Source organism: Apostichopus japonicus, chromosome 7 (assembly GCF_037975245.1).
Source record: "Apostichopus japonicus isolate 1M-3 chromosome 7, ASM3797524v1, whole genome shotgun sequence".
NCBI classification, from domain to species: domain Eukaryota; kingdom Metazoa; phylum Echinodermata; class Holothuroidea; order Aspidochirotida; family Stichopodidae; genus Apostichopus; species Apostichopus japonicus.
Window position 1 is genome coordinate 18,645,971 of NC_092567.1, and position 25,792 is coordinate 18,671,762.

The window sequence follows — 25,792 nt, forward strand, 5'->3', positions numbered from 1 at the left end:
CGAAGCCATTATCTTTTTTTTTATGATATACATATATGTATATATATATATATATATATATATTTATTTATATATATATATATATATATATATATATATATTATATAATTGAAAATCGTAATGAGTTGGAAATCAAGAACAGTGAAGAAACTTCCAGCCTCCACTGGGATTCGAACCCGGGCCTCCCGCTCTGTATGCTGACACCCTAACAACTAGGCTATATATATATATATATATATATATATATATATATATACATATATAATTGAAATTGTTATTTATATATGAAATCGTATAAATATGTGTTTGTGTGTATGCATATATATGTTGGCAATTGTAGTGCACTGAAGATTGTCATCGCTCGGCTGATAGCACTATATAACTTGTTAAAACAAAGAGTGTCATGAATGTCTGAAGAACAAACAAACCAAAATATTCTCTTTAAATCCCACTCCCCTTAACCCTAGCTACCTCACCGCCTCCCCCCCCCCCCCCCCTTTCAAGAGAACACACCACTGAACTCTGCTAAAGAAAGGGTTGCGGATTGTATCCAAACAACAAAAAGTCATACTTGTATCGTTCGTACAGCTTCCTCATGATCGGTTTAGGAACGTTCTCGTAATAACTGAAAGCGAAATCTAAATTGGAACTGTTCGTCGCATGTAGGTTTTTCTCTGGTAAGTCCGCTTTGACGAGTCTGCGTATAAACGCGGAGTCCGTATCTATGGTTTCGAAGTTAGCAATGAATTCGTACCTGATATCGCATGGGTAGCATAGTTTGTGCATGGGTCTCCAATGACGATCTTTCGTGTAAAATTTGTCTGGGAATTCCACGAGATAACGTACAAATTCTTGAAAGGTTATTCTATAATCGTTACGGTTTCTTTTCATTCGCAATGCTTCACTTTCACCGTGATAAACTCGAATGATATCTTGACCGAGACGGTCGCGCCAAAAGTAGAGAGATTGTTGGTCTTTATTAGCGTGTAGTCTCTCATAGCTTCCGTTCGGTTCCATCTTGTCTCTGTAAGCGGATAACAGTCTCAGAAACGGGTGTCTTACGAAGACGAATTTGTAAAGCTTCTTATAAATTTCCTGTCTTTTTGCCTCCGGTAAATGATGGAAATATGTTAAGACCAGTTTTCTTGTCTTGTTGCGATTTGTCTGTTCTTGACCGTAACCTCCGATCTCGTAGAAGAATTCCTTCCAGCTGGAACAGGCGACCTTGGGTACCACGCAGTACAATAGTTTGTGTTTTTCGTCTACGATGAGACCATCTGGAGGGTTACGAATAGCTTGAACATGATCTAGTTCGTTCCTGAGTTTTGCACATTGTTGACGTAGTAGATTAGATCGTGATCTAAGGTCGCTTAGAAACAGATTTTGGCTAGGAGGGTTTGGTGGAAGATGATGGTCCCTGGCGTTCTGTGAGAAAAAACAAGAACGGGAGAAGAAAAAAGAGAAGTAGACAGTTAAACGAATACTCCATCAATCAACGTTGATCAAAATCATCAGGGGGGAAGGGGGAAGGGGGTTCCACATAAACTTTAGAGAAACTTAGGACTACCCATCACCCCACCATATGTTAAGAAAAAAAGAAAAAAACTTTGAACATCTGACACCAAGGCATATGCTTAGCAGCTTCTGAAAAATACGCTAGCTTAATACTGTCAGATAATACTGAGTAAAGCTGAAGGTTTGGTACCTTTTACCCTTCCCATCCCCCATTCCGTTCCTCTGCACCATCATCTCATTACTTGGAGTGTTAGCTCATGTGGTTAACGCCGGTGCCTTTCAATCATATAAGGTCCCGATTTCGAGTCACTCCAAGATTAATGTAATCGTCCAGTTACATGGTTCTTGACAATTCATAATCATGGACGTTAAAATATGAATCTAAGAGACTGACTTCGGTCAGCTTGCGGCTTTGATAAGCCAATGATGGCTTCTTCTCTGGGAGGATCTGAAATACATACTTCGCCTCTCCCCTTCCACCGCCTCACCCTTCCAACCCCCCCCCCTCGTCCATAGGGGGGTGGATACGTAGAAAATTGTGATGGCAGTGTAGGTGAATGTGAGGCATTTTTAGAGGACTTCCTATCACATTGTATATATTCACGTGATAAAACAAAACAATCAATTCCTTCTGCCAAATTTTCTCGTACTACTATTGACTGCTATGCGCATGTGCAGAACCCTCACTTGTTACTTCCAAGAAGTCAAGCTGTTAGATGATATTTCGATGTTGTGCGTGTGTGTGTGTGTGTCATGTGCTATTTCGCTTTGCACACAATATCCCTTTTATTTCTTGGGTGCAAGTTACCGTACTGGTTTTCATAAATCGTAAAACGACTTAATTGGGTGGTTCTAGACTGGCTTGTCTTGTGTTTTATGGTATTATGTTTGTTTTTGTTTTTTTCTTTCTTTCATATTTTTTTCTGTTCTTGAGTCATTCCATATATGTACCTTTTCCGGTACATTACTTTGTAACTTTTACAGCAAACGATGAATTTCCGGCATAGAGATTGAAGTACTACATACATAACTACTGAGGTAATATGGGAATCACTAAAACGTTTTGGTTTCCTGGTAAAATCTATACCCGCAGTTTAGACCCGATGACATTTCGTCTCTCGGCTTGCGATTATTTTCAAAGTAACCAATCTTCAGCTAACACGGAAGTTTAAAAGGAGATATGTATATATTTATACAGTTCGGCATGTGAGCAGGAGATAAATGTATCCCTCTATTTCCCTATATCCTGAAACGGTTACAAGACATTAATTCAAAGTTATGTGTATACCCATGCATATATATATATATATATATATATATATATTGATATGAAATTCACCGCGCTAAATCTATATCACGGAACAGTGTAACATTGCAACGATTCGTTTGTCCTAACCCTGCCTTACCAACCCCCCCCCCCCTTCTCCCACCATTAAAACTGCGTCTCAAGTTTGAAGATGGCAGAAAATACGTTAACGCTGTCGTCCATGATTGCTGTGTTTACATAAAGTTACAAAGAATATACTTTTGGAGGAAGTAAAATTTAGATTGATTAATGAATTGATTAATAGGACATTAACGGTAGACTTGAATAGACGAAATGGCATCATCACAAAATCGAATTAAAAGTAAACTAAAATACATATAAATATAATATAAATGAAACCAAAATTGAAACTGACAGATGACAAGCTCTAATGTGTTGCCTATAATTGTGTTGATGTTGCCCCACCCCCCCCCCTTTCCAAACAAATTCTTGACCTATGACAAAGTATCAACAATTAAAAGGATTGTCTGGTGGCCCAAAGAAGTTACCTTAAAAAATAGTAAATAATTTTCCAAACATGTTGTCAAAGTATGAGAACGCTAATGTTGCGTTTGACAGAGAAACGATTTTTTAATCGTTATGGATAGACACTTCAAATATGATTTAAACAGTACAATACGTGACGTCAGCTCTGCCATAGCAGATTGCGTCATAACCCACCCTCCGCACAGTACCTATACGGTAATCACAACAAAAACAGCGTGTGTAGACAGATAAATTTCTTCCTTCATTTCCGGTGAAATTTCTTAAAAATTAGATATGTTTTCAAAAACTCCTTAAGCCACCATGTACTTGAGCGGTGGTTCCGTGGTCTTTGTGTAACACAAGGTAAATTTTAACAGCAGACTCTGAGTTGTTCAGGCTATGCATCGCGCTATCCAGCTCCAACGCGAAAAATGTTCGCATGTAGGCTGTACTCAAACGTTGACAATCGGACAGTTCTGCGAAGCCTAAGCTTTTCAGCGCTATATTCTGCTCTGACAACGATTCGATCAATTTCTTCAATAATTTCCGGTGAAATTTCTTATAAATTAGATATGATTTAAAAAACTCCTTAAGCCGCAATATATTTAGTAGATCGGTGGTTTCGTGGTCTTTGTGTAACACAAGATAAGTTTTAACAGCAGGCTCTTCGTTGTTTATACATCGCGGTATCCAGCTCCAGCGCGAAGAATGTTCGCGTGTATAGGCTACTGTAACGTTTACAATCGGACAGTTCTGCGATGACATCGATCCCGCCAAGTTTCATCTTTCGGTTTAACGAATACTTTATAAGTTTCCTTTTACTGTTAATTTGATCCGTGAATTTTATTTCAGCGAGTTCGAAGAACAGTTAATGAACTGTGGTTTGAGTGTGAGTGTACTATGTGTAACGCTATACAAGTACACCAACTGAGCATCGTAGTATATACGTTCGCGAGTATGTACGTTATATATATGAGGCAATTCAATGTGCTTACACGTGAGTTAATTTGCTGCGGAATTGGGAGTGCTAACTTCAAGTCGCCTGTTTTGCCTATCTGCAAGCACTACGTCAAACACCATATTGAAGCGTTCGAACAAACGGTACTTTTGGTGAGAAACTGGTGAATTTGAAAACCAGATTTCTACAAGAAGAAAATGTCGAATGGGGACAATTTTTACATGGTTAGAAAGAGAAAAATAATAACTACAAGGACAATGTATCAAAATCTTCCACCAGACAATTCCTTTAAAGTTTGTTAGAGGTCGAGGCTTTTAACCTTTGTTGGACGACTCAAAGCCCATACCGTGTTATCTGTCTATGTTTGATGAATACAATATAGCTAGCACGTGCTTTGAACAATTATTAGGCATTGAAGACTCGCCCCAAACCTTGTGCGGCCATTTGAAAAAGTTAACTTTCTGTTGCTTGCAAGTGACGTTTTGTTCGTGTCGCTACAAAATGCAGACAGTAATGGAACGTGATACCTTAATTGTTATATTTAGCTGGACATGAGATGTCCATCGCTGCATCGTTTATACACTGTGCTGTGGGTATTGACCGCAGCTGTATGTACTGACAGTACACTAGTGTCTATTTACCGACTGTACAGTAGCAAGCTGTGTGTGTATTTTCTGGGATCGATGGTGGTGTCTAACACTTCTGTTACACCTCATTCGAAACTAGGTCAGATTACCGGCATTAGACGTTTCTTTTTGCGCGAGTCTTCACACCCTTTAAAGATACCATCAAGTGTCTCTTTCTCGGCCTTTTTGGCTAAGATCATGTAATCACGTGTAAACAGAGTCACCAGAGGAAGGGTGTGCAGTAGTTCAAACTTTGTTTTCTTATTTGTTTACACCATCTTCCGGTCAGTTTGAGCATTCCATCAATTTTGAGGTCATTAAAAATTTCATATATAGACACTCGTACTGTTAATATGTCTTACTATATAGTAGTCCAATAGAACAGAGTCACCACAGTGTCCAAATCCAAAACTGTTTTGATTCAAAAGTCAAGCTTCACTGACTGACGATGGCAAATCCAACATTGTTTATACCCCTTTAAAGTAAAATCACCCAATGTTTACAACTCCCAAGATATTAAGGATCATGATAATAAACCAAATCAAAAAACTTTTCACTGCATTGAAAAGGAATGACCTATCTCTGCCATGTACTAAAATTCCACCACCTGTTAAAGGTCAAAGGTAACCAAACCGGACAACCAAACGGTATCATATATAAGGCGGGCGTGTAATAAGCCGCATTTTGTTTTATATAAATTTTGATTGCCAGTTAACGGAATTAATTCTTGATGCGGCTTTCAGAAACCTCATCGAATTTCGAAACACTATACTATAGACTATACACTCGCACCATGTATATATAGAGAAATGTGAAGGCTACTAGGTCAACTAGGACACTAACAGATAGCGTATACTGTGGAACGCCAATATAACAATGGACTACTTTAAAGACATCTCACTAATCCTAATGATAATTCCATGAAGTAAAACTGGTTGCATTTGATTTGCATGAAAGCATTTGTGTTCTTGTAATATTCGCCATGCGCATGAGGTATCATTGTTGGCGACTCGGACACGAGTCGTTCGTTCTATAGGGTCGCCTTGTATATGTATTAGCCTAGAAGTTTTTCTTCCGGTACAAAATGAGTTATGAAGATTAATTCTTGAGTCAATATTTCAGGGATTTAAGATTTGCTTTCAAGGACTTTGAAACTGACTTAAGAATTGCCCTATTTGAGACTTGCCACACGGAGACTTGAGAAGTTGGATCAAAAGACTTAATGAACTTCTAAGCACCGATCATATTTGTAGCCATGGTTTCAAATGCAGTAACCAACTATACACACTAGTACTATCGCTTTGAAAGATGCATATATGCAGTTATAACTAATGAGCAAAGTGTACGTTATGTGTCATGTTTATGGATGTCACAAAATTGACAGAAAAAGCGTATATTTTTACATTAGGTTATACGGTAAACTGTATACTATGTTATGATATATTAAAGACACATTTGTACCGCGAGTACAACATGCACGAGGACGAGTACAAGTTTTTTATGCAAAGAGTTCGAGTACAAAAACACCCGAGTACGACGGTACAGCTATACTAAAGGCTGTTAGAGTACACACGTCTATTTTAGAAGATGCCTTGGAACAAGACAAGATAAAAAATATCGCAAAATTTAACTTACCCTGTCGATGATACCATCTTCTTCCTCTCTTGTTCCAGGTATTGACATAAGTTCTTTCACTGCTCGTGAATTGGTCATATTATTTTTCATTATTTTTTGTTTATTTCGGTTATTAATTTTAAATCCGTTCTTCGGTTTACCTTGCGATGGATTATTAAAGTCAAATTTGTCACGCAAACTATTTAAATTTATATTCTCGGGACGACTGGTAGGTTCTTTGAAGATTTTGATAACAGAGAGTAAAACTATCGTCAAAAGCAGACCTAATAAGGTTCTCTTGACTCGAAATCTACCTAAGTGCATACTGTGCTTCGTGTCACGTGACTGATGTGCCGAATTGCAAGCGCCGCCAAGTGGACCAGGTTCACCACTTACAGCGAGCGAAAGTTCCGTCTGAAAATGAAAAACGAAGAAACGTGATGAATTAAAACTTTGTCATTATCAAACAAAGCAAAGTTATAACCTTCTTTTGGAATGTAGATTCCATTAAGGTCATTAATCCCCCCCCCCCTCCATCCGGATCAGGACTGTAGTTCTCCTTCTCCACTCTGGTCATGAGCCCGCCCCCCCCCCACTCCTTCCGTCCCTACCTATCTTCACCCTGTAAAACTAACGACGGAAAACCTGGTTGGATAAATGACCTTCCGCATCCTCTGTTGCGGTATATGATTATAACAATCTGAAGAATGACATACGTACATTTGTCATCTCTAATAGGCCAAATTATGACATAATCTTCCATAAACGAGCTCATAGAACTACAGAGAAACTAGTAACATTATACACAATTCTGTAGGTATCCATATGCGGACACCCTCACCACTATAGGCTATATATGGACGCTGATTATATATCCAGAGGAGGTTCGAAACATTATGAGACCAACTTGAAGCTCACAACATTCGCTACCAGGGAAAATATTTATATGAGTCCCCCTGGATTATGAGAGCAGCGTCCGGGTTAAATTTTACATCTCTACTTATCATCGACCGTGGCGATGCGACAGTAATTATCACTCCCTCGAGATTTTGTGACTTTAAAATTGCGTCAAAATGAATTCAAATTTTGAGAGAAATGACGCTTGTTGGGAAAAACCATTCGTAGAAAGGAAACTATTGCAATGTTACACAGGAGTTTCCATATCATATGATAAGGCGGTGTAACAAAAATAGTTTCAGCTTCCAAGCACGGGGATATTGGTTCGAATATCTACGTATAAATGTCTATGGTTATCAACTTAGCATAGAATAACTGTCACATTTCGGCGTATTACGACAGGTGTACTGGAGGAGGCGAGGGGCGGGGAGTGCAATAGAGTATCCATGTGGTTATTTCCCTCTTCTTACCTCCTGCCCCCTCCCCCCCCCCCCCGCCGGCCTTTCCATGACTGGAAAGCTTGGGTTGCAATGTTCCGATTGTAGATTCTCAGTCCAATTCATTGACAATCATCCGCATACAGAAATAGGCTATACCTCGTCATCCCCTCGTCCCTCCCTTCACCCCCCTCATGCCCCCTCCCCTCCCTCTATGTTTCCTATACTCTCCGACCTAACCCCCACTGTTTTTTGAGTAACACATAAGCAGTCTACTTGCGCATAAGAACAGTCCTGGCGCATACACTTGTTTTGCATCTTGAGATGCGCCGTGCAATATGCAACTTTAGATAAGGAAGTTTGAAAAAGAACGGGAAGTGCAGTTTAGGGCTTTTGAGTATGTATGCATGCATGGCGGAAGTGTCGACACCACAGAACTTGATCACGTAGAAGCGATACTTCTTTCGGGTTATCGTTTGCAGCAATTTAAAGACCAACAGCTCACCCAAAAGCGTTAAACTACACTGCTATTTTACTTAGATTCTGAACATTAGGCAATGAAGTGCCAAATTAAATTTCCAGATTGTAAGAAATTCTTAAAATAAACCAGAATGCAAAATGCATTGAGGTTTCGATGACTTCAATGCACTAGACTTCTGCTTGTTAGTATAACCAGAACTAGCTGTTACAATAACACTATGGCATGCATGATAAACACAGGTCAGTCTACTGCACGTGGCTTTACACACCTCTATCAAAAACAATATGGGTATTGTACTCAATGTTATATGAATCCACACACCAAGTATTAGAGGTATCCACGATTTCCATCGTTAGATATCATGTAAAAGGTTCTTCAGAGTTTGACCTCTGGTGACCTGAAGGAGATTTGACCTCACAACATCGTTTGCAGCAATTTAAAGGCCAACAGCTCACAAAAAAAACCGTCAAACTACACTGCTATTTTACATAGATTCTGAACGTTAGGCAATGAAGTGCCAAATTAAATTTCCAGATTGTAAAGAAATTCTTAAAATACAAAAAATTAAATAAATACACAGAATTGTGAGCCACTTTTAAGGGTAGGCGTATGCGGATTGGAAAGCGATAAGGAATCTTTAACATATTTTGATAAAAAAATAAATAAACAAAAGTAAAACATAGCTGGTTTCCACGAAACAGTTTATTGCTGCTCGATGTGTACTGCTTGGACGTAACAATTTTCGTGGCATGGCCTCTTTAACAGTCCCTACCGATACGGAAGCATACTGCGCGGTTAACGACGTTTACCAGTAGTAATTATACCTAGGCCAATATCCAATTGCTATTATAGGAAAGTAGAATTCAACTCAAATAATGGCGATAACAGACATAATTGGGACTGAGATGACAGTCTGCTCTCGGCTGTTTGTTAAGTACCTATATAGGCCTAACTGAGTTGAAATTGCTAATTAAGAAGCCTAAGATGCAACACGATGGAGTCCTTATAGAACCTTTCAAGCGAAGGACGATGAGATTAAATGTTTGTGGTAAATGTACGCATCCTTTGTAAGGTTATGAAGTGATAACTTGTATGTCATGACAACTTAAAGTATGCATATGTGAGTGACACCATGCATCGCCGAAGACATCTAAGAGTTACAATATGGAGATTAATTTACAAACTTAAAACAATTATAATATTGCAGAAGAAAGAGATTACTTGTAATTAGACACCAATGTAATGTGGCAGACTGCTAAAAGTGCTGCAATACACGTGTCTAGGCCTACATCTACATATGATGGTGCCTTGTTCCGTTGTATCTTGAATATTCTTCAATAAAGGCCTGCACGTTGCAAAACTTAAGAAAAAGTCAATGATTGTTAAAAGCGATATTTGATATATAGAAATACCTATATAACCATTATCAACGTATACACATGAAGCAATAACGGCATCTTGGTTGTTCATTACTGCGGTGAGTTTCAGTTAAAAAATTGGAGCGATTTTTCGAAGATATTTCACTGAGCTTCAGCTGTCGTAGACTTAAATTGCCATAAAAATGTTCAAATAAATGTTTTACTTCAACATGACTTTGTAGTGTTTATCAGTCTTTATATCGTTCACTGAGCATTTGTACGATGTGTCTATATGGCTCCATTTGAATGTCAACCCCTCCCCAGCAGTCCGGTACAGCTATGCAGGGGGGCATGCTCCCTCCTCTCTCAGTCTAGTGGTTTCCCACCCACCCCTTTTATTTGTCCTACCATCATGTGACCAAAACCTTCACAAGTAACAGCACATGCGTATTGTGGCCCTCCTTTAATCATTGGTGCCCCTCCATAAATTGTTGGTGCCCCTCCAACTCGTAGTACCTGCTCCCCAGGGGCCAACCATTTCTGCAACGACATCAGCGATATGGCTTCTATGTGTAAATTTTTATTTCTTGACAGTTTAAGGAAAAGGTTTGAATAAAGGAATATATGAATATGAATATATGAAAAAAATGAATATACAGTTGGTCAAACTATACGTATAACTCATATTTAATTGTTTTGTTAACATCTGGGCAATTTTGTAAGAAACTTGACCTTATCGTTCGGCAAACTGCTCACCTCTCTGAAAACGCTTGAAAATAGAGGAATAAATTTGAGAAAAAATGACACCATTTGGCTATACTATCTGATTTCTTAACACATTCATCCTGCTTCCTGCTATAAAGTTGCCCCCCCACCCCCACCCCCAACCACCCATCATCCACGTGAAAGACGATCAGTCAGCAAACAAATATTTGGAATACGTGTACGTGATAACTCTTCATTGTGAAACTTAAAACAGGGGTCAGCTTTTTCCTCTTCTTAGCTGGCAGAATCATCATCGAAGAAGCTGCATACACAACAATCAGCTAAGAGGGAAGGTTGAAGAGCGGGGAGGGGGGGGGGGTAGGGGGTGGTAAACCGTTTGTACATTTACCTCCTAATTCTACTTAAGTGTAATACTTTCTATACGTAAGTCGAATTCAATTGTATTCCACTTAAGTGAAATAGAATTCCACTTAAGTAAAATACAAATGTTCTATTTTACTTAAGTGGAATGTAATTTCACTTTAGAAGAATTGTATTGCACATAAGTAGAGTATAATTTCACTTAAGCTTAACTGAATTCTACTTAAATGAAATGACATTTTACTTAACTAAAATATATGACATATTTTATGTGAGTGAAATTGAATTCTACTTAAGTGAAATACTTTTAACTTAAGTATAATATATGGTCTAGTTTTCTTTAGTGAAATTCGACTTACGTGGAATTGAATTCCTTTTAACTGAAATTCAATTTCACTTAAGTAAAATGCTATTTCAATTAAGTAGAACTCTATTTCAGTTAAGTAGAAATTGGACTCTATTTTACTGAAGTAGAATACGATTCTACTTAAGTAAACTTGAATTCTACTTAGGTGAAAGACAATTTCACTTGAATGGAATTGAATTTCACTTAAGTAGAATGCATGTCACTTAAGTAAAATAAGGGGGTAATGTTATGGGCTGAGGCGCAGCATTATTCGATTAATTAGTATATATCACCAAATTGTGATGAATTAAACCATACCCACGGCTTGAGCATGCGATTTACACACTTAAAAGTAATATATATATATATATATATATATATATAACGCTCCTATTTCCCTTAACAAGCAGGTGTTTAAGCCTATTATAAGCCAAAGTAAAGAACGATTCACCTGTGAAAATACGATCAGTTGATTTAAGAGATCGGTTTCTATGACTACAAGTACGCTGTGATGTTATACATCGTTAGTAATATAGGTCACCATGTATATTGTAAATTATTAGTTGCTCCAATGTTTCACCATGATTGTAAAACGTGGCACGCAATTGTATAGGACTAGACAAATGCAGATAAGCGATGTCAATAATTACATGCATGACCTCACAGTATATATTATGCTAATAATATAACTGGAATGTACTGCTAAAACGGATGGTCTAGACTACATGACATCTGAAGACTGTTAAGACAGAGTAATTCCTTAAAGGGTGTGAAGACTCACGCAAAAAGAAACGTCTAATGCCGGTAATCTGACCTAGTTTCGAATGAGGTGTAACAGAAGTGTTAAACACCACCACCGATCCCAGAAAATACACACACAGCTAATTACCGTCAATACCTATACAGCATAATAGTATACAAACGATATAGCGATGGACATCTCAGGTCCAGCTAAAGATAACAAGGTATCACGTTTCATTACTGTCTGCATTTTGTAGCGACACTAACAAAACGTCACTTGCAAAGCAACAGAAAGTTAACTTTTTTTCAGATGGCCGCACGCGGTTTTGGGGCTAGTCTTCAATGCCTTTAATAAGAACAGTGATTATCACGTGCTAGAGTAATGTAATATACATTACTTTCATGGACTGTTTGTAGAGTTTTCCGGCATCTTACGTGATCAATGAATACTTAACCTAAAGTAACCCAAACACTGCCTTACAGTACAAACGCACATGTTTCTCATAAAAGCTGATATGGCAAAAGTTGATATACTCCTAGTAAAGGCTACATAGTACATAGACCCACCACTTCACCACCATGCACATGCATGGTAAAGAGTTTGATTAAAACATAAATCAGGAAGTTATATACGAATGACGGGTCACAGAAACTAGTAAGCAAGCACTCGCTTAGGAACGAACCGTTTCCGTGTTTTGAAACACCATTCCTTTCAAAATAGCTGTACATATACTCTGTTTCGGCGTTATCTATAGAGTACTGGCATGCTTTAAGCTGGCAAGAACGATTCGCTCGTTACCCCCCTTGCGCAGGACAAGGCTAATAGCAGGTAAAGGCGTCGAGGTAGTGGCCACACGGGTCAAGGTGTCACTGTTCAAGCCATGAAGGGGTCTGCCACAGGTCGAGTCAGATCCTGTCACCGGTGAAGGAATGCAGTGCATATCGACTGTGGATGTAGCTAGTGCTAGTCGCTGCGCCAAGGCCAACTATAGAGCCTGTCACCGACCATGAAAATAGATTCTGTCACTGGCCATATGATCCTAGTGCATGTCACACCTTGTCACAGGCAAGTCCAGTTACTTGGAACATGCATGGGGCAAGTCACTACATTCAAGAAGATAGTATGCTATCAGGGGTCAAAGAACGAGCGTAAACTAAGGCCTGTCAGCAGTAGCGGAGCGTCCATACAGTCAGAGGGGGCGGATGCCCCCCCCCCCGACGGACTCAAATGGACTGCTGGCGCCCTTTTCAGCTTTATACCACTTTTTACTTATTCGCGATTTTTGACTTTGTTATTGCGCTCTCAAATACCTATTGACATTTGTCACATTTTGTTGGTGTAATTTTCTGACAAAATGGCGATGACACCTATTTATTCTTCGTTTATCTGCAAATTAGCAACCTTTGGTGGCGCTCCGCTTAGATAGTGTCGAAAGCGCCCCTATATACAGACTATTCTCGCCCCCCTGACCAATACCCCTAGCTCCGCCACTGCCTGTCAGAGATTAAGGAGAACAGTGGCGGCGGAACCGGGGGGGCTTGGGGGGGCTCAGCCCCCCCAATGAAAAAGTTGAGGGGGCAAATGCATGATAAGCCCCCCCAATATTTACCAAGGCTCCGAAACGTGCATCTGTCCATTTTTCAATGCATACTTGTCGATCTGTCTGATGCACACGTATACTATATGTGTAATAATTTTAGTAATTGCTGGGGGACCCTCGGCCCGTCCCCTGGCTATAGACCACATTGTCACCCCAACCGCGTCTGCACGCCCCGTGAAAAGTGGAAGCAGTGAGTGTGAGTACCGGTAAGCGTAACACAACTTCGTCTTAGGCCAATGACTTGCCTCATTTCAGCCAGTTCTCCAACATCCCCTTACTTAGTGGCGGAGCGTCCATATATACAGTCAGGGCGGATGCCCCCCCCCCCTGACGGACTCAAATGGACTGCTGGCGACCTTTCAGCTTTTCACTACTTTTTACTTATTCGCGGTTATTGACTATTTTATTGCGCTCTCATATACCTATTGACATTTGTCATATTCTGTTGGTGTAATTTTCCGACAAAATGGCGACGACACCTATTTATTCTCCGTTTATCTGCAAATAAAAAAAGGGTCATTTCCTGCAATCTAGGGAGTATCTTTACTCAAAAATTTTCTGTACGCTCCGCGCCAACCTGTGGTGGCGCTCCGCTTAGATAGTGTCGAAAGCGCCCCTACAGACCATTCTTGACCCCGCTGACCAATACCCCTAGCTCCACCCCGCCCTTACTACACTCAAAAACGTCTTTGCGAGTACACTACGAGTAATAGCTACTCTCTTAAAACACCATCGAATATACAAATTACAATATTTTTTACAGACTTTTACGTGCAATCTGAGAAATTGCAGGCTTGAGACCCATATTTTAGGGCTAGGTATTCGCAGCATAAAACACTCGGGAAGTGCCGTTTCCGGCCATCTGGGGGTTAGAAAAAAACCCAAAATTTTCTTGTACGCTCCGCGCCAACCGATGGTGGCGCTCCGCTTAGATAGTCTCCACACATTAGCCCCCCCAATAATTTTTCCGTTCCGCCGCGCCTGAAGGAGAAACGTCCTGCATACAGGTCCGAGAGATCGACTCTTGACCGAGTTTATGAATGGGCTGTCTATTTGTCACAGAAGCAGTCTAGGAAACACCCAACAAAGAATGGGGCAAAAAAAATGCACTTTTCACAACAAAAAAAGTGTTCGATAAACATTGATAGTCCAATCAATTAGGATCTCAGCTTATATATCAAGATGATGTACACATGAGGCTGTGAATGGCCACGAATTGAGGCAGAGTTACAAAATTGTTATTAAATAGAAAGAGAGAAAACCACCAAAAATTGTCCATCGATGAGAATCGAGAGAAAATTGTGGTGTGTAGTTCAAAGCTTATATCGAATATGTATGGAAGTACTTGAATATATGTGGAACTGAAGGGGAGGAGGAAGAGGAAGGGAATGGGTGGGGTGGGGAGGGGAGGGGGTGGAGAGGGGTGGGGAGGATATATCAGTGCACTGAAGAAAGGAAAGCTCTCTGCCTGAGGAATTGAAATTCATGATTGGGAAAAATCTGGGAAAATATCAGAAACACTAATTTTCAAATCTTTTAAAACTTGAAAAATATAGAGAAGGATTGAGAAAGTTTGAATTTGAATTACAAGGAAAATATGCCAATAAAATGACATTCGATAGGTAATTTGCATACACGTGAGGAAATATAGAAAACACTAGGAGGTTTATTCTGCTAACGTTTCTTTTTGTTGTGGAATTCTAAACTTTCTGGAAAGTTATTCCTATGTTGATTTGTTGTATAGACCTACCGTAGACCCTTGAGCATGGATGGAAGCAAACTTCGACCCCAAATACTTAAGTTATAGTATCTCATAATACGAATAGCCCGAAAAAGCCCGAAAAAGCCCGAAAATAAGTGGCTGAACGACAAAATAATCAGTTGAATAGAATCGCCCATTTTCTTTAATCACCACCGCATTAACAATGACTTGATTATAATATTACGAAGAATGGTCTACGTTTAATCAAATCTTATTTTGAATAAATTATGTGGTATATAGGTCTTTTTTTTTTAAAGTAAACTTATCGACCAGAAAAGAACCCATTATTTTTATTCACTTATATTAAGTAACTCAATTAAAGCTATGTATACATCTTGTGGGTAAAAGTAATTAAAATGTCATTTAAATTCACTTACCTTTCCCATCTGTGTAATCAACTTAGCTAAAGCGATAAAAAAAAATATTGACCAAAATGGGGGAAACAATTACACTGTCCTCGGAACGCGATCTCTACAATGTGAAACATAAACGTTGAAACTTTGAAAATGTTACAATATTCGGAAAGGGGAAACGCGGTTGCTTGATCAATATATACGTGTTTTAAAGTTTCCTTTAAATCGCCCCCATAAAACGGAGGGGATGGGAATGATAAACTCGCTTTTCCTTGTATAGATCCATGAAGGAAGTTTCTCAACTGTACGTTACATGTGGCCGAGGAATCATAATTGTTTTTCTTTTCTTCGCGTAATAACTATTACGATTCACTTCAGTTCAATCGATAATATAAACTTTCACAGCGGGATGGTAATACACGCTCCCTTGTTTGTAAACGTCACTAAAACTATATACTTAACCGTAGAAATATTTCCTGCGACTCAACTAAACAGAGCTATCCAACGGCCGGAATGAAAATAAAGTTCATTCCAACTATACGCATTTCCAGTCGGTGTATAGTGACAGATGTGAGAGTTATTAACAAGGCAGGCGAAGTGAGACAAATATATGCTGCACTAAACATAGGGCTGCAAGTTCAGGTCACCCAAGTTGCATATACGTCCATAGCCGTCTGTCGGTATATGATTGGTCACGCAAACAAACTCTTTAAACAGCTTGTTTTTGCCATTGAACCGTAATTATATATTCTACAATTTTCGGCCACTGCTAAGTTCCCATGACGACCTTAAAAGGAAATGATTATAATCACAGATTGCCCATTCGCAAATATCTTCATATATATATGTGGTCAAGTCAAAAGTCTGCATTCAGTGGATTACTTTAGCTTTTCTGTAGCTGCAGACCTGCCTTTTTTAACAGCTGTTGGCACCTAATTGAAATAACAACGTTTCCCTTGGTGATATCGGCGTCAGAGTATATATATATTGGCTAGGTTACCTAACATAACAAATGTTAAATCCTCGGTGACAACCGAATGGTGAAAACCGAATAAGGGATAATCCTCATCGATCCCTACAGCCTGGGGATTATACTCGGGGAGAAGAAACATGTTGTTCAGTAGGATTAGCAACTTTGGGCTTTGGAATTATATGAGAAGGCGGGGGGGGTGGTGGTGGTGTGGGATGGGGGTTGGGAGGATGAATTCTCTTGAATGAAACATGAGTTCTGTTGAATTTAATTGAAAGAAAAGCTTATGTAGAAAGGTAGGGTAAATGAAATGAGAGACTAAGAATCCAAAATAGTACCAAGTACAATTTTGATGTTCCTTTGATAAGTTTTATTCTAACCTGTTGAATGTTTTTTTTTCTCTAACATTGACAAACTGTGCAGACCCTACGATTTTAGTATCAGCAAACTTTCTGAGATATGACGGTCTAGCCATCGCTGGCCAAATGATTTTTACCAATGAAGTCTTTGGCTTTGAGTACAGCATTTCTGTCTGTTGCCGTGTCGGGTGTATCTAACCGTATTAGTTGTTACCATGGAGGTTACCTCCATGGGGTTACCGACTTTGCGATCCGCGTTATAGTCATTGCCGACTTTGCAAAGCGCTCCCCATCCCCCCACCCACCCCCCCCCCACACACAATTTTGCACGGTCGGTAAGAGTGACTCCATAGTTTCCCATTCCGGGAAACGAAAAGGCATGGGGAGGGGAAGGGGAGGGGGTGATGCAGGTGAACAGTAATGAAGCTTGCTAATGTGGTACTCCAAGAGGAGAAGTGATCTTTAAGAAATTTTATTGATATAGAAAATAGTATATTTGAGGAGTTAAGATGGATGAAAATAGGGGTAGTACATGACCAGCTTATACTTATTTATGATTGTTGAGAAGCGATATGCTGGCACTCAGGTTTACAAAGGGCTTACCTTCTCTCCCTCCCTCCCTCCCTCCCACCCCCCCCCCCCACCTTACCCTCCTAACAAAGTAAGTAGTTTCAGCACCTTTAACCTGCCCCCTTAATTTAATTAAACAAGTTTATAAAGTCCGTCCAAATCTCCCGAAAATTTGATGTGCGTTTAACTGATTAAATATCGTTAGCATCAACCTCATCGTCTTCTTGTGAGATAAAAACAAATGAAATTAAAAGTGATGGCACCAGTCTACAACAATTTCGCATCCGTCGTTTTAGTTTTCACGTACGGATATAAAGGACTCACCCCACCCTCCCCACCCCTTCCTCCCCCTCCATCTCCGTGATATGGGTTGGAACACCTTTCAAGGCTGCCCCATATTAAAATTGACCATGGTTTAAAAATGGTAGTAATAGTCCTTAAATTCTTGATATGCATTCAACCGGTCATAATATCATTCATCGTCTTAAAGGGATCGTCTTTCAGCATACAAGCAAATGAAATTAAAGTTGACGGCGCCAGTATGTAACACGTTGCATATTTCTCTCTTTATTTTTTGTCAGTAAACTGTAAAGTCAACTTAGTCAAGTCCCTCTTTTATTTCCTCAGTCTGGAATAATCCGTACAAAGCGGATTTTTCAGGTCGATTTTTAGCTTTTACTGAATATGAAACTGTCTTCTTTGGCAACGAGAGACAAAGGTAAAGTATGAAGTTTAAAAAACCGAAACTAGAGCTTCTTGTTAGTATACTGACGAACGATGAAACATATATAGGCAATATATAAGCATGGAGGTAAAACAGAAGCAGGGAGTTGTTATGGAACATAACAACTCCCTGATATAAGCAGGGAGTTGTTATTCCATAACAACTCCCTGCTATAAGTAACCTGAACCCGTCTATCGTGTGCTGCAGGCTCAGGTATTGTTATTGACCTAAAAATGAAAAGCATATACATGAAATTCCACCCTATACATTACGTGTAGTGTTTTCCTGTGTTTACTTGATAAACACTATCGATATAGGCGTTGGGAATGAGTATAAACTCCATTGAGAAGTTTGCTTTCTTTATCGCCCAAACAGCCTTGGAAATAAAAAAGATAATCTTGTGGAGGTGAAAGTCGGGCTGAGGCTGATCCGATTCTAAACGCTAATAGTGGTATAAAATACATGCCGGCTAAAGATGGTCGGAACATTTTTGAAATGCATTAGGCCTTAATTTTGTAATCAAAAGTGACATTTCATTGGGATTTGGAACTATCCCGTATCCGCCTAAATTTTAGCGTAGTAATTGCTTAAATTTCGATGATAAAATTTTTCTGATTTACATTCCGTCTCATTGAAAGCTTGATCTCAATAGCCCCTGGCTACTAGTCGCGGAACCACTACTGACAGAATCATAGATTGCGTATGGCGGTCACTCCTGTCATATCATAGGCGCTTCATGGTTACGGCAAGGAGCCCGGTGTTGCTAAGGAACAACGAACTCTGTCGTCTGCTTCTCATGTCCTGATATGCTGCGTGCGTTTAAACCGCAGTCCAATTGTTTACAAAGAATATACTCAAAATGGCAATTTTAAAGTTGTAAAATGCGGTTGGTATTGGGAAAATGTACCACTTATCTAGATTACATTGTTCGCATAGCGTCACAAGGAATGTGGTATAGCTATAAGATCATAATATTAGTTGTAGAATATACAATCAAGGGGTACTAGTATAAGAGTTGACTACTACAAGGGTGCACGTTACATGACCCTCCATGCTTAGTATATACGTTTTATATGGAAATAGTGAAGGTTAATGGATACGCCGATGTTTATGACGGAGTAAATATGGAAGATAAGGGAATTAAGTGACGGTTAAAACAGGAAAATTTACGTTCAGGCCTTTGAAGTATGTCATTGCGGTATCTCTTTGTCAGTGTCAGAGTTTATTTTATGAGTCAATTTCTTGTCCCCTCGTTTGTTGTGTTTTCTGTTCTGGGTTTTCAGCATCTTCGTCCGTTCTATTTTTTTACCGAAGAGTACACCCACACATGGACAAACCAAACTGTCAGTAGACTCAGGCGCGTAGCGAGGAATTTGCCAAGGGAAGGGCGAACCTGTAGGCAAATTATCAGAGCCGTCGATTCGGCATTGGAAACTATATATCTAAGCGTAGCGCCACCATAGGTTGGCGCAAAGCGTATTTAAAAATGTTGGCCGAAAATGCCTCCCAGATCGCTGGAAATCGCACTTCCCAGGCCTTGCAAGTTGCATCTAAGCATTTTCTATTTGAAATTACTAGCGATATCATAGAAACGTACCAAAAAAAAAACATGCTCAATGGAGGGGGCCGTCTCCCCCATTGGCTACGCGCCTGAGTAGACTTCACAAGAGCAACTCGCTGCGTGGATACACTGACAGAGAGCTTAAGATTCTACCAGAGAGCAGCTGACTAGGAGCAGCTCCCTGCATGGATGGAGCAGGGGGAAGTGCAGGTTTCACCAGGTGAGGTGGTGAAGACCTCACCCTCTGCATTGATAAACCATGGCTCTGCATGGATACACCAGGGCGCTGCGGTTTCATCTGACTAAAAGAAACTCCCTTCATAGATACACCCGAGAGCTCCAGGTTTCACCATGCGGGAGCTCCCTGCATGAATATACCCGAAAGCAGGTTTCAAAAGGGACTTGCTCACTATAAGAGCAACGCCCGCCTGGATGTACCAGGAAGTTACAGGTTTCAACTTCCGTCCTACGTCAGGCAGAAGGGTCCCCAATCAGTGACGTGCACGTGATTTGAAACAAGGTGTGAGCGGGGCTCTGAATTTCCCCGATTGGTTTAGGTATAGGTTGCGACCATACAACAGAATGATGAGGCCAAAGGCGAATCAAGAGGTCTGGCCCTGGGGTCATCGAAGCAAACTCCCACCATTGTAGGGGCTCTCGGGGTCCTCTCCCCACCCCCACCCCACCCCAAAAGAGACTATAAATTATGTCTATAATAAGGTCTAAACTCTAAAGTAAGGTACTACAACTCTTCCTGAGTGCTGAGTGAATTATTTCCCCCTGTTCGCTCCCCCTTGTACATGCCACGGACCCTAAAGATCGAACTACGGGTTACACAAGGGAGTTCCCATTTGAATAGTAACTCCCCGGTGAAATTGATTTGTTCCATCCACCACTACGCTAAAATTCTTCGTTCTCTGATGACCTTACTGTCCAAACGCATCTTGTTTATTTTGATACTTTTGTACTAGAAATAATAGTCCCATCAATCCCACAAGGGTGTGGTTCCGACTTTCGTAACTGCATTCCAAGAAGGTTGCATGTCTATATAGTTTCGTGATGAAGACACTTCAGCCTAGTCCGTCAAACAACTATCCCTTTCCAATGAATATATATATACTGCGTTATGGACGGAGCGCTAAAGTTCCCATCAGTTTTCAGTTTGATCCATCGACAAAGGTCACGGGGTCTTAGAATTATTGTTTGTCCGTGATCGGAGTTTTCCCGGGTACCTCTTCCTGTGATTGCTGAACTATGTTATGAATACAAATAAACACACAACAGCCCTACCACGTTGCATATTAAGAGCTATTTTACTCTGTAGGTATGGATTATTGCTCTAACACGTTACTGAGAATTTTGAACCAGCTTTCACTATAGGAAAACTATATCAGTGCGGGCCTGGATGGTTGACCACACCTCGTATCACTGCTTGTGCTATTGTCATAGTCCGACGTTCTATATATATATATATATATATATATATATATATATATATATATATATATATATATATATACATATATATATGGCATGCATAACGGCTGTTGAAAAAAATACGCGAACTTGATACAACCAATCAGACTAGAGCATTTCACTCATGTGATATACATTTGTCAACTCTTCGCGTCGGAGTTTGACACTGCGTATAACAGCGTACGCGCCATGGAATTCCGTCCGGATGCGGTACATAATTCATAAAGCGCGTTCTCCAAATACATCGCGTCAGATTGTCGTTAAACCTTAGCTGTATTTCAAATCCAAGCCTTTATCTAATTTTACCAAACATTGGATCGGTTCCTCAGTTGCAAACCCCACCCCCCCCCACACTCCCATTCCCTACCTTCTCTCCCTCCCTCTTGTCTCTCCAACAATGTCTAAACATCAATCTATTGTGTACTACCTATAGTTGCAAGAATGGCAATTTATATCAACAAAATAAAAACAAACTGTTACCCTTCCTGTCGGGAGAAAGAGGTGTTTCAAGGACTTAATTGTGTATCTTAATCGTAATGCCCGTTAATGTGTAGAAATTCATGACCCGTTTCCTCGTCGCCTCCACCACCTCATCGACACCAATATACACCGCACCGACACCACATACACCTCACCGACACCACATACCCCTCAACAACAACGAAACACACACACACACAGATTTGTGAGGTACTTTTCAAACAGACTGTATAAATTTAGTCACTTTTATTTCGCATCATACACAAAATACCAGTTTGATACACGTGTATACTAATGTCATGATGATACGTTTAGGGCCTGGTATCTCACAAATGCACGTATTTAAGTAGCTAATCCGTATACACGATTATATATATATATCAATTGCAATCTGTTGTGAAAATAAAATACTTCCGTTCTTTCCCTTGGAAAGGATGCCGACAGTTCAGAAAGGTCCGACATTATTTAAGGTCGTTGTGACATGTTTTGTGTGACCTTTAACACCAACTCATATTCGTAAATAGTAACTTACTTATATGAGAAGGTACTTCAGAGAAATCGATACTATCAAATTCAAATACCGCCAGTTTCCTTATACGTTCCAAGAACTAAAGAATAATAATGATCAAAACACGAATTAGTTTGATGCGTTTGTTTCCTTTTGCTAAAACAAAGAGCCATGAATACAATTAGCTAGGCTTATGCATGGGTTGCATAGGCCCTCATCGTTTGATAACGTATACTACCTACATACCAATTTCTTGCAAATTCGACTTGCAAAACGATAATTTCCTTTCCTTTTGATAAAATTTATTTTGAAATTTGTAACTGAAACCGACGCAAGAGATAAAAACATTAGAATATCTGAAAATGACCGTTTGGCACATAGTACCATTCAAACGTTCCGAATATGAGAATTTTGTTTTTGAATTGAAGTGTAGGATTCTTGCAAAACAGTAGAATTCTGACAACTTTTTGAAAGTTTTATGTTATAATCGGTCATCATCTTCAGAACATGAACTACAACAAAAAAACAAAAAAAAACAAGAGAAGTTTGCCGGTTTCACGAAACGGTAACACGGTGCAAAATGGTAAAGAAAGGGGGAGGAGGAAAATAGGCCTCGAACATGTTGTGACGAGTAAAAAAGTTTAAAAAAAAAACGTAAATATTGACCACAATTTACCCATAATACTAATCCAAATACAAGTTGTCAACGTGAAGTCCCTTCTACGCTTCCGTACAGTATACATTTCGACTGTGACACTATATATGAAATGTTGGCTTTTCTTTCTCATGTTCGTTTCCGGTCTGTCTACTGCCGAGGTCAAGTCGGTGACCTCCACACAATCTGTATGTAGCTCTCTGTTTGTGATTAGTTAAGAAACATTCGTAACGACACCCAGATGATTCATTACTTTGTAGCATTAGTTATAATCCTTGCGAACGTGCAATAGGAAGTCTTCTGGGCCAATGAGATGCACGTCCCTGGCAAAAAGGTCCATGAATGTTCGACCCCGAAGGAAATTGCGTTTAAACCATTTTCGTTTTGTTTTGGATTTGTCACTTGAACTCTGATCAACGAGGCACATCCAGTATCTTCCCTTAATCATTTTATTCATTTTGATGTTCATATTCAAAATGATGATATATTGTGTTGAGTAATTTTCAACTGGCTATTGGTTGCATCCTATACTGCACATATACCGGTACATGCTATATATGTTTGTACTGTACACAATGGATTTTCTTGATGTTATATCTGCCATTGGAGGAGGGGGAGCGAGGGGGGATTCCATTGAATTTATTCTCGGGAAGGGCTTAAGCCCGCACCCCCAAAAGTACACGTGGTCGCGCGATTGGGATCTATATATAAAGTGAAAAAGGTCCCTGTATGGCACATCCATGATAGATCTCATCGAATTAGTTTCAACAATCATAGTAATTTGACATTTGCTCCAAAATAAGCGAAATCTCTTTCCTGGTAAATTTCTCATCTCTAATCTTTATGATCTAAACTTCCTTAAACGACCTCATAGAATTTACATAGAAACCATTAACATTACAAAACTCTGTCTGTTTCCGTTACACGTTTACATAACCCTCACATAGATGTCTGAAGTAAGGTCGATCCATGACATAATTACTACTGTTGAGGCATCACGATCATTTCCTGCATACATCTGTTTGCACTCACAGAATATAGGCTATATGCATGTGATTGTAGTCAAATACATAATTACATACATATACCCATACATATATGATGATTATAAACACATGGGCAAGCCAGTAGCCAGGAGGTAGAGTTGGAGGGGCACCAACAATTTAAAGAGTGTGAAGAATCGCGCAAAAAGAAACGTTTAATGCCGGTAATCGGACCTAGTTTCAAAAAAGGTGTAACAGAAGTAGTATACACCATCATCGATCCCAGAAAGTACACACACACAGCTTGCTACCGTCTGTAATTAGACACTAGTGTACAGTCAATACATACAGCTGCGGTCAATACCCACAGCACAGTATACAAAGTATACAGCGATGGACATCTCAGGTCCAGCTAAAGATAACAATTACGGTTTCACGTTTCATTACTGTCTGCATTTTGTAGCGACACGAACAAAACGTCACTTGCAAGCAACAGAAAGTTAACTATTTCAGATGGCCGCACGCGGTTTGGGGCGAGTCTTCAATGCCTTTAAGGAGGGGCACAATTAAAACTCGTGTCTTGTAACTTGTTAAGTTTTCTGTACACAGAGTGGTGGTACAAATTGGGGAGGGAAAGGATTGGCACCCTGTGTCCCATACTGGCTAAAATGTTGCTGGTGCAACCTCTACCAATTGCCCACCTAAATTTTTAATTAACATTGGGTCTCTCCTTTCCTTAACCATCCTTTTTGGCTCAACGAAAGTTAACGTGAGCTTCCGTGAGTTTTATCGCATTCTTATAAAACAACACCGTCCTTCTTTTCTCTCGTCCCTTTCCTGTCTCAACACCCCAGTCCCCCAGCCCCCCCCCCTCGCCCACCTTCTCCTCTCCATGTGAGGTATACGCTACTCAGTCTCGATGCAGTCACTTCATACCGGTGTTCAACTTAAAAACTATATATATATCCTTACAATCATTTCTCGCGCAGTGTCCGTTCACTAACGTCATACTTTGTCCATACCACAGTTCTCCTGACCACTGGATATGTACAAAGAACTTCCGAGAACAGTGATAAACGGTACCATACGTGGATCGGGGTAGTTGTTAAGCTGCAGTGCGCTGCTATTTACACCAACGCCCTGTGTATATTGAGCATAGTACCTCCATGTATCATCGGAGAGCTACCATTTTAGCACACACACACACGCGTACATACACGCAGATACATACTATTTATATACCGGAAAGACATATACCACCATGTGGGTCAATGGTTACTACTTAGTGCTTGTTACCAGGGAGGTTTACCTCTTTGGAATAACCTGAAAAGGTCAAGTCTGCGAATGTTTTTACTACCTTATGGCGTTATGTTACTTTGTAAACTCCTTCAAAAAGCATCATGTCAGCGTAAAACCCTGACAAAATGGGGATTAAAGAGTTAGCATAACATGTCCCTTTGTACTCCATGCCTATATCGTGGCAGACAACTTCTCGATACCCCGTTATAAATGAGATGACTGTGCAACAAGGTTCTTTCACCGCATAAATTACGTAATTCTCGTGACGTCAACAATTTACAATTAGTATAGTAATTGAAGAGAATACTTACCTACTAATAACTACAGCGACCGAAAGAAAGAAAGAATTTCATCCCATTATCGTGGTAGAAGTTAACGGTGAAATCGCGTCCAGTCCAGTTGTTAATGTTAATGGGGTATTGGTAACAACTCAACGTTATTGTTTCTAGCTGTATCACTACCGTTATCGCAAAACTAGTAAAACGAGCATTCACGTGTATACGGATGTATGGAGTTGTCCGGGTTCGTTCGTTGACAGTTTACTTCCTCAGCGGTTAGGTTATTACTTGTTGACTCAGCAGGGTACCCACCGGACGTGGCGTTTATAGATTTGGAAATGTGTGGCGCGATTCCATGTTTT

The 25,792-nt window shown here is 39.8% G+C and overlaps 1 protein-coding gene across 2 annotated transcripts; it reads right to left on the reverse strand.

The window, feature by feature from the left end:
* Positions 1-31: 31 nt before the first annotated feature.
* Positions 32-25,792, reverse strand: LOC139969569 (carbohydrate sulfotransferase 11-like). Of its 2 annotated transcripts, none has more exons than XM_071974663.1 (3): positions 25,464-25,792; positions 6,527-6,919; positions 32-1,425 (listed from the first exon to the last, which is right to left on the reverse strand). In XM_071974663.1, exons 2-3 carry the CDS (start codon positions 6,827-6,829, stop codon positions 526-528), a joined length of 1,203 nt encoding a protein of 400 aa, XP_071830764.1. In that variant the 5' UTR covers positions 6,830-6,919; positions 25,464-25,792; the 3' UTR covers positions 32-525. The 2 variants fall into 2 exon arrangements, with proteins under 2 accessions (XP_071830764.1, XP_071830763.1); XM_071974662.1 differs by lacking the exon at positions 25,464-25,792 and adding an exon at positions 15,592-16,509.

What these genes read in the sequence shown, in the direction of transcription:
- LOC139969569 (XM_071974662.1), bottom strand. An exon ending in AAGATGGTATCATCGACAGG is followed by an intron (nt 1,426 to 6,526) that starts GTAAGTTAAATT and finishes TTTTTCTCACAG; the next exon opens with AACGCCAGGGACCATCATCT.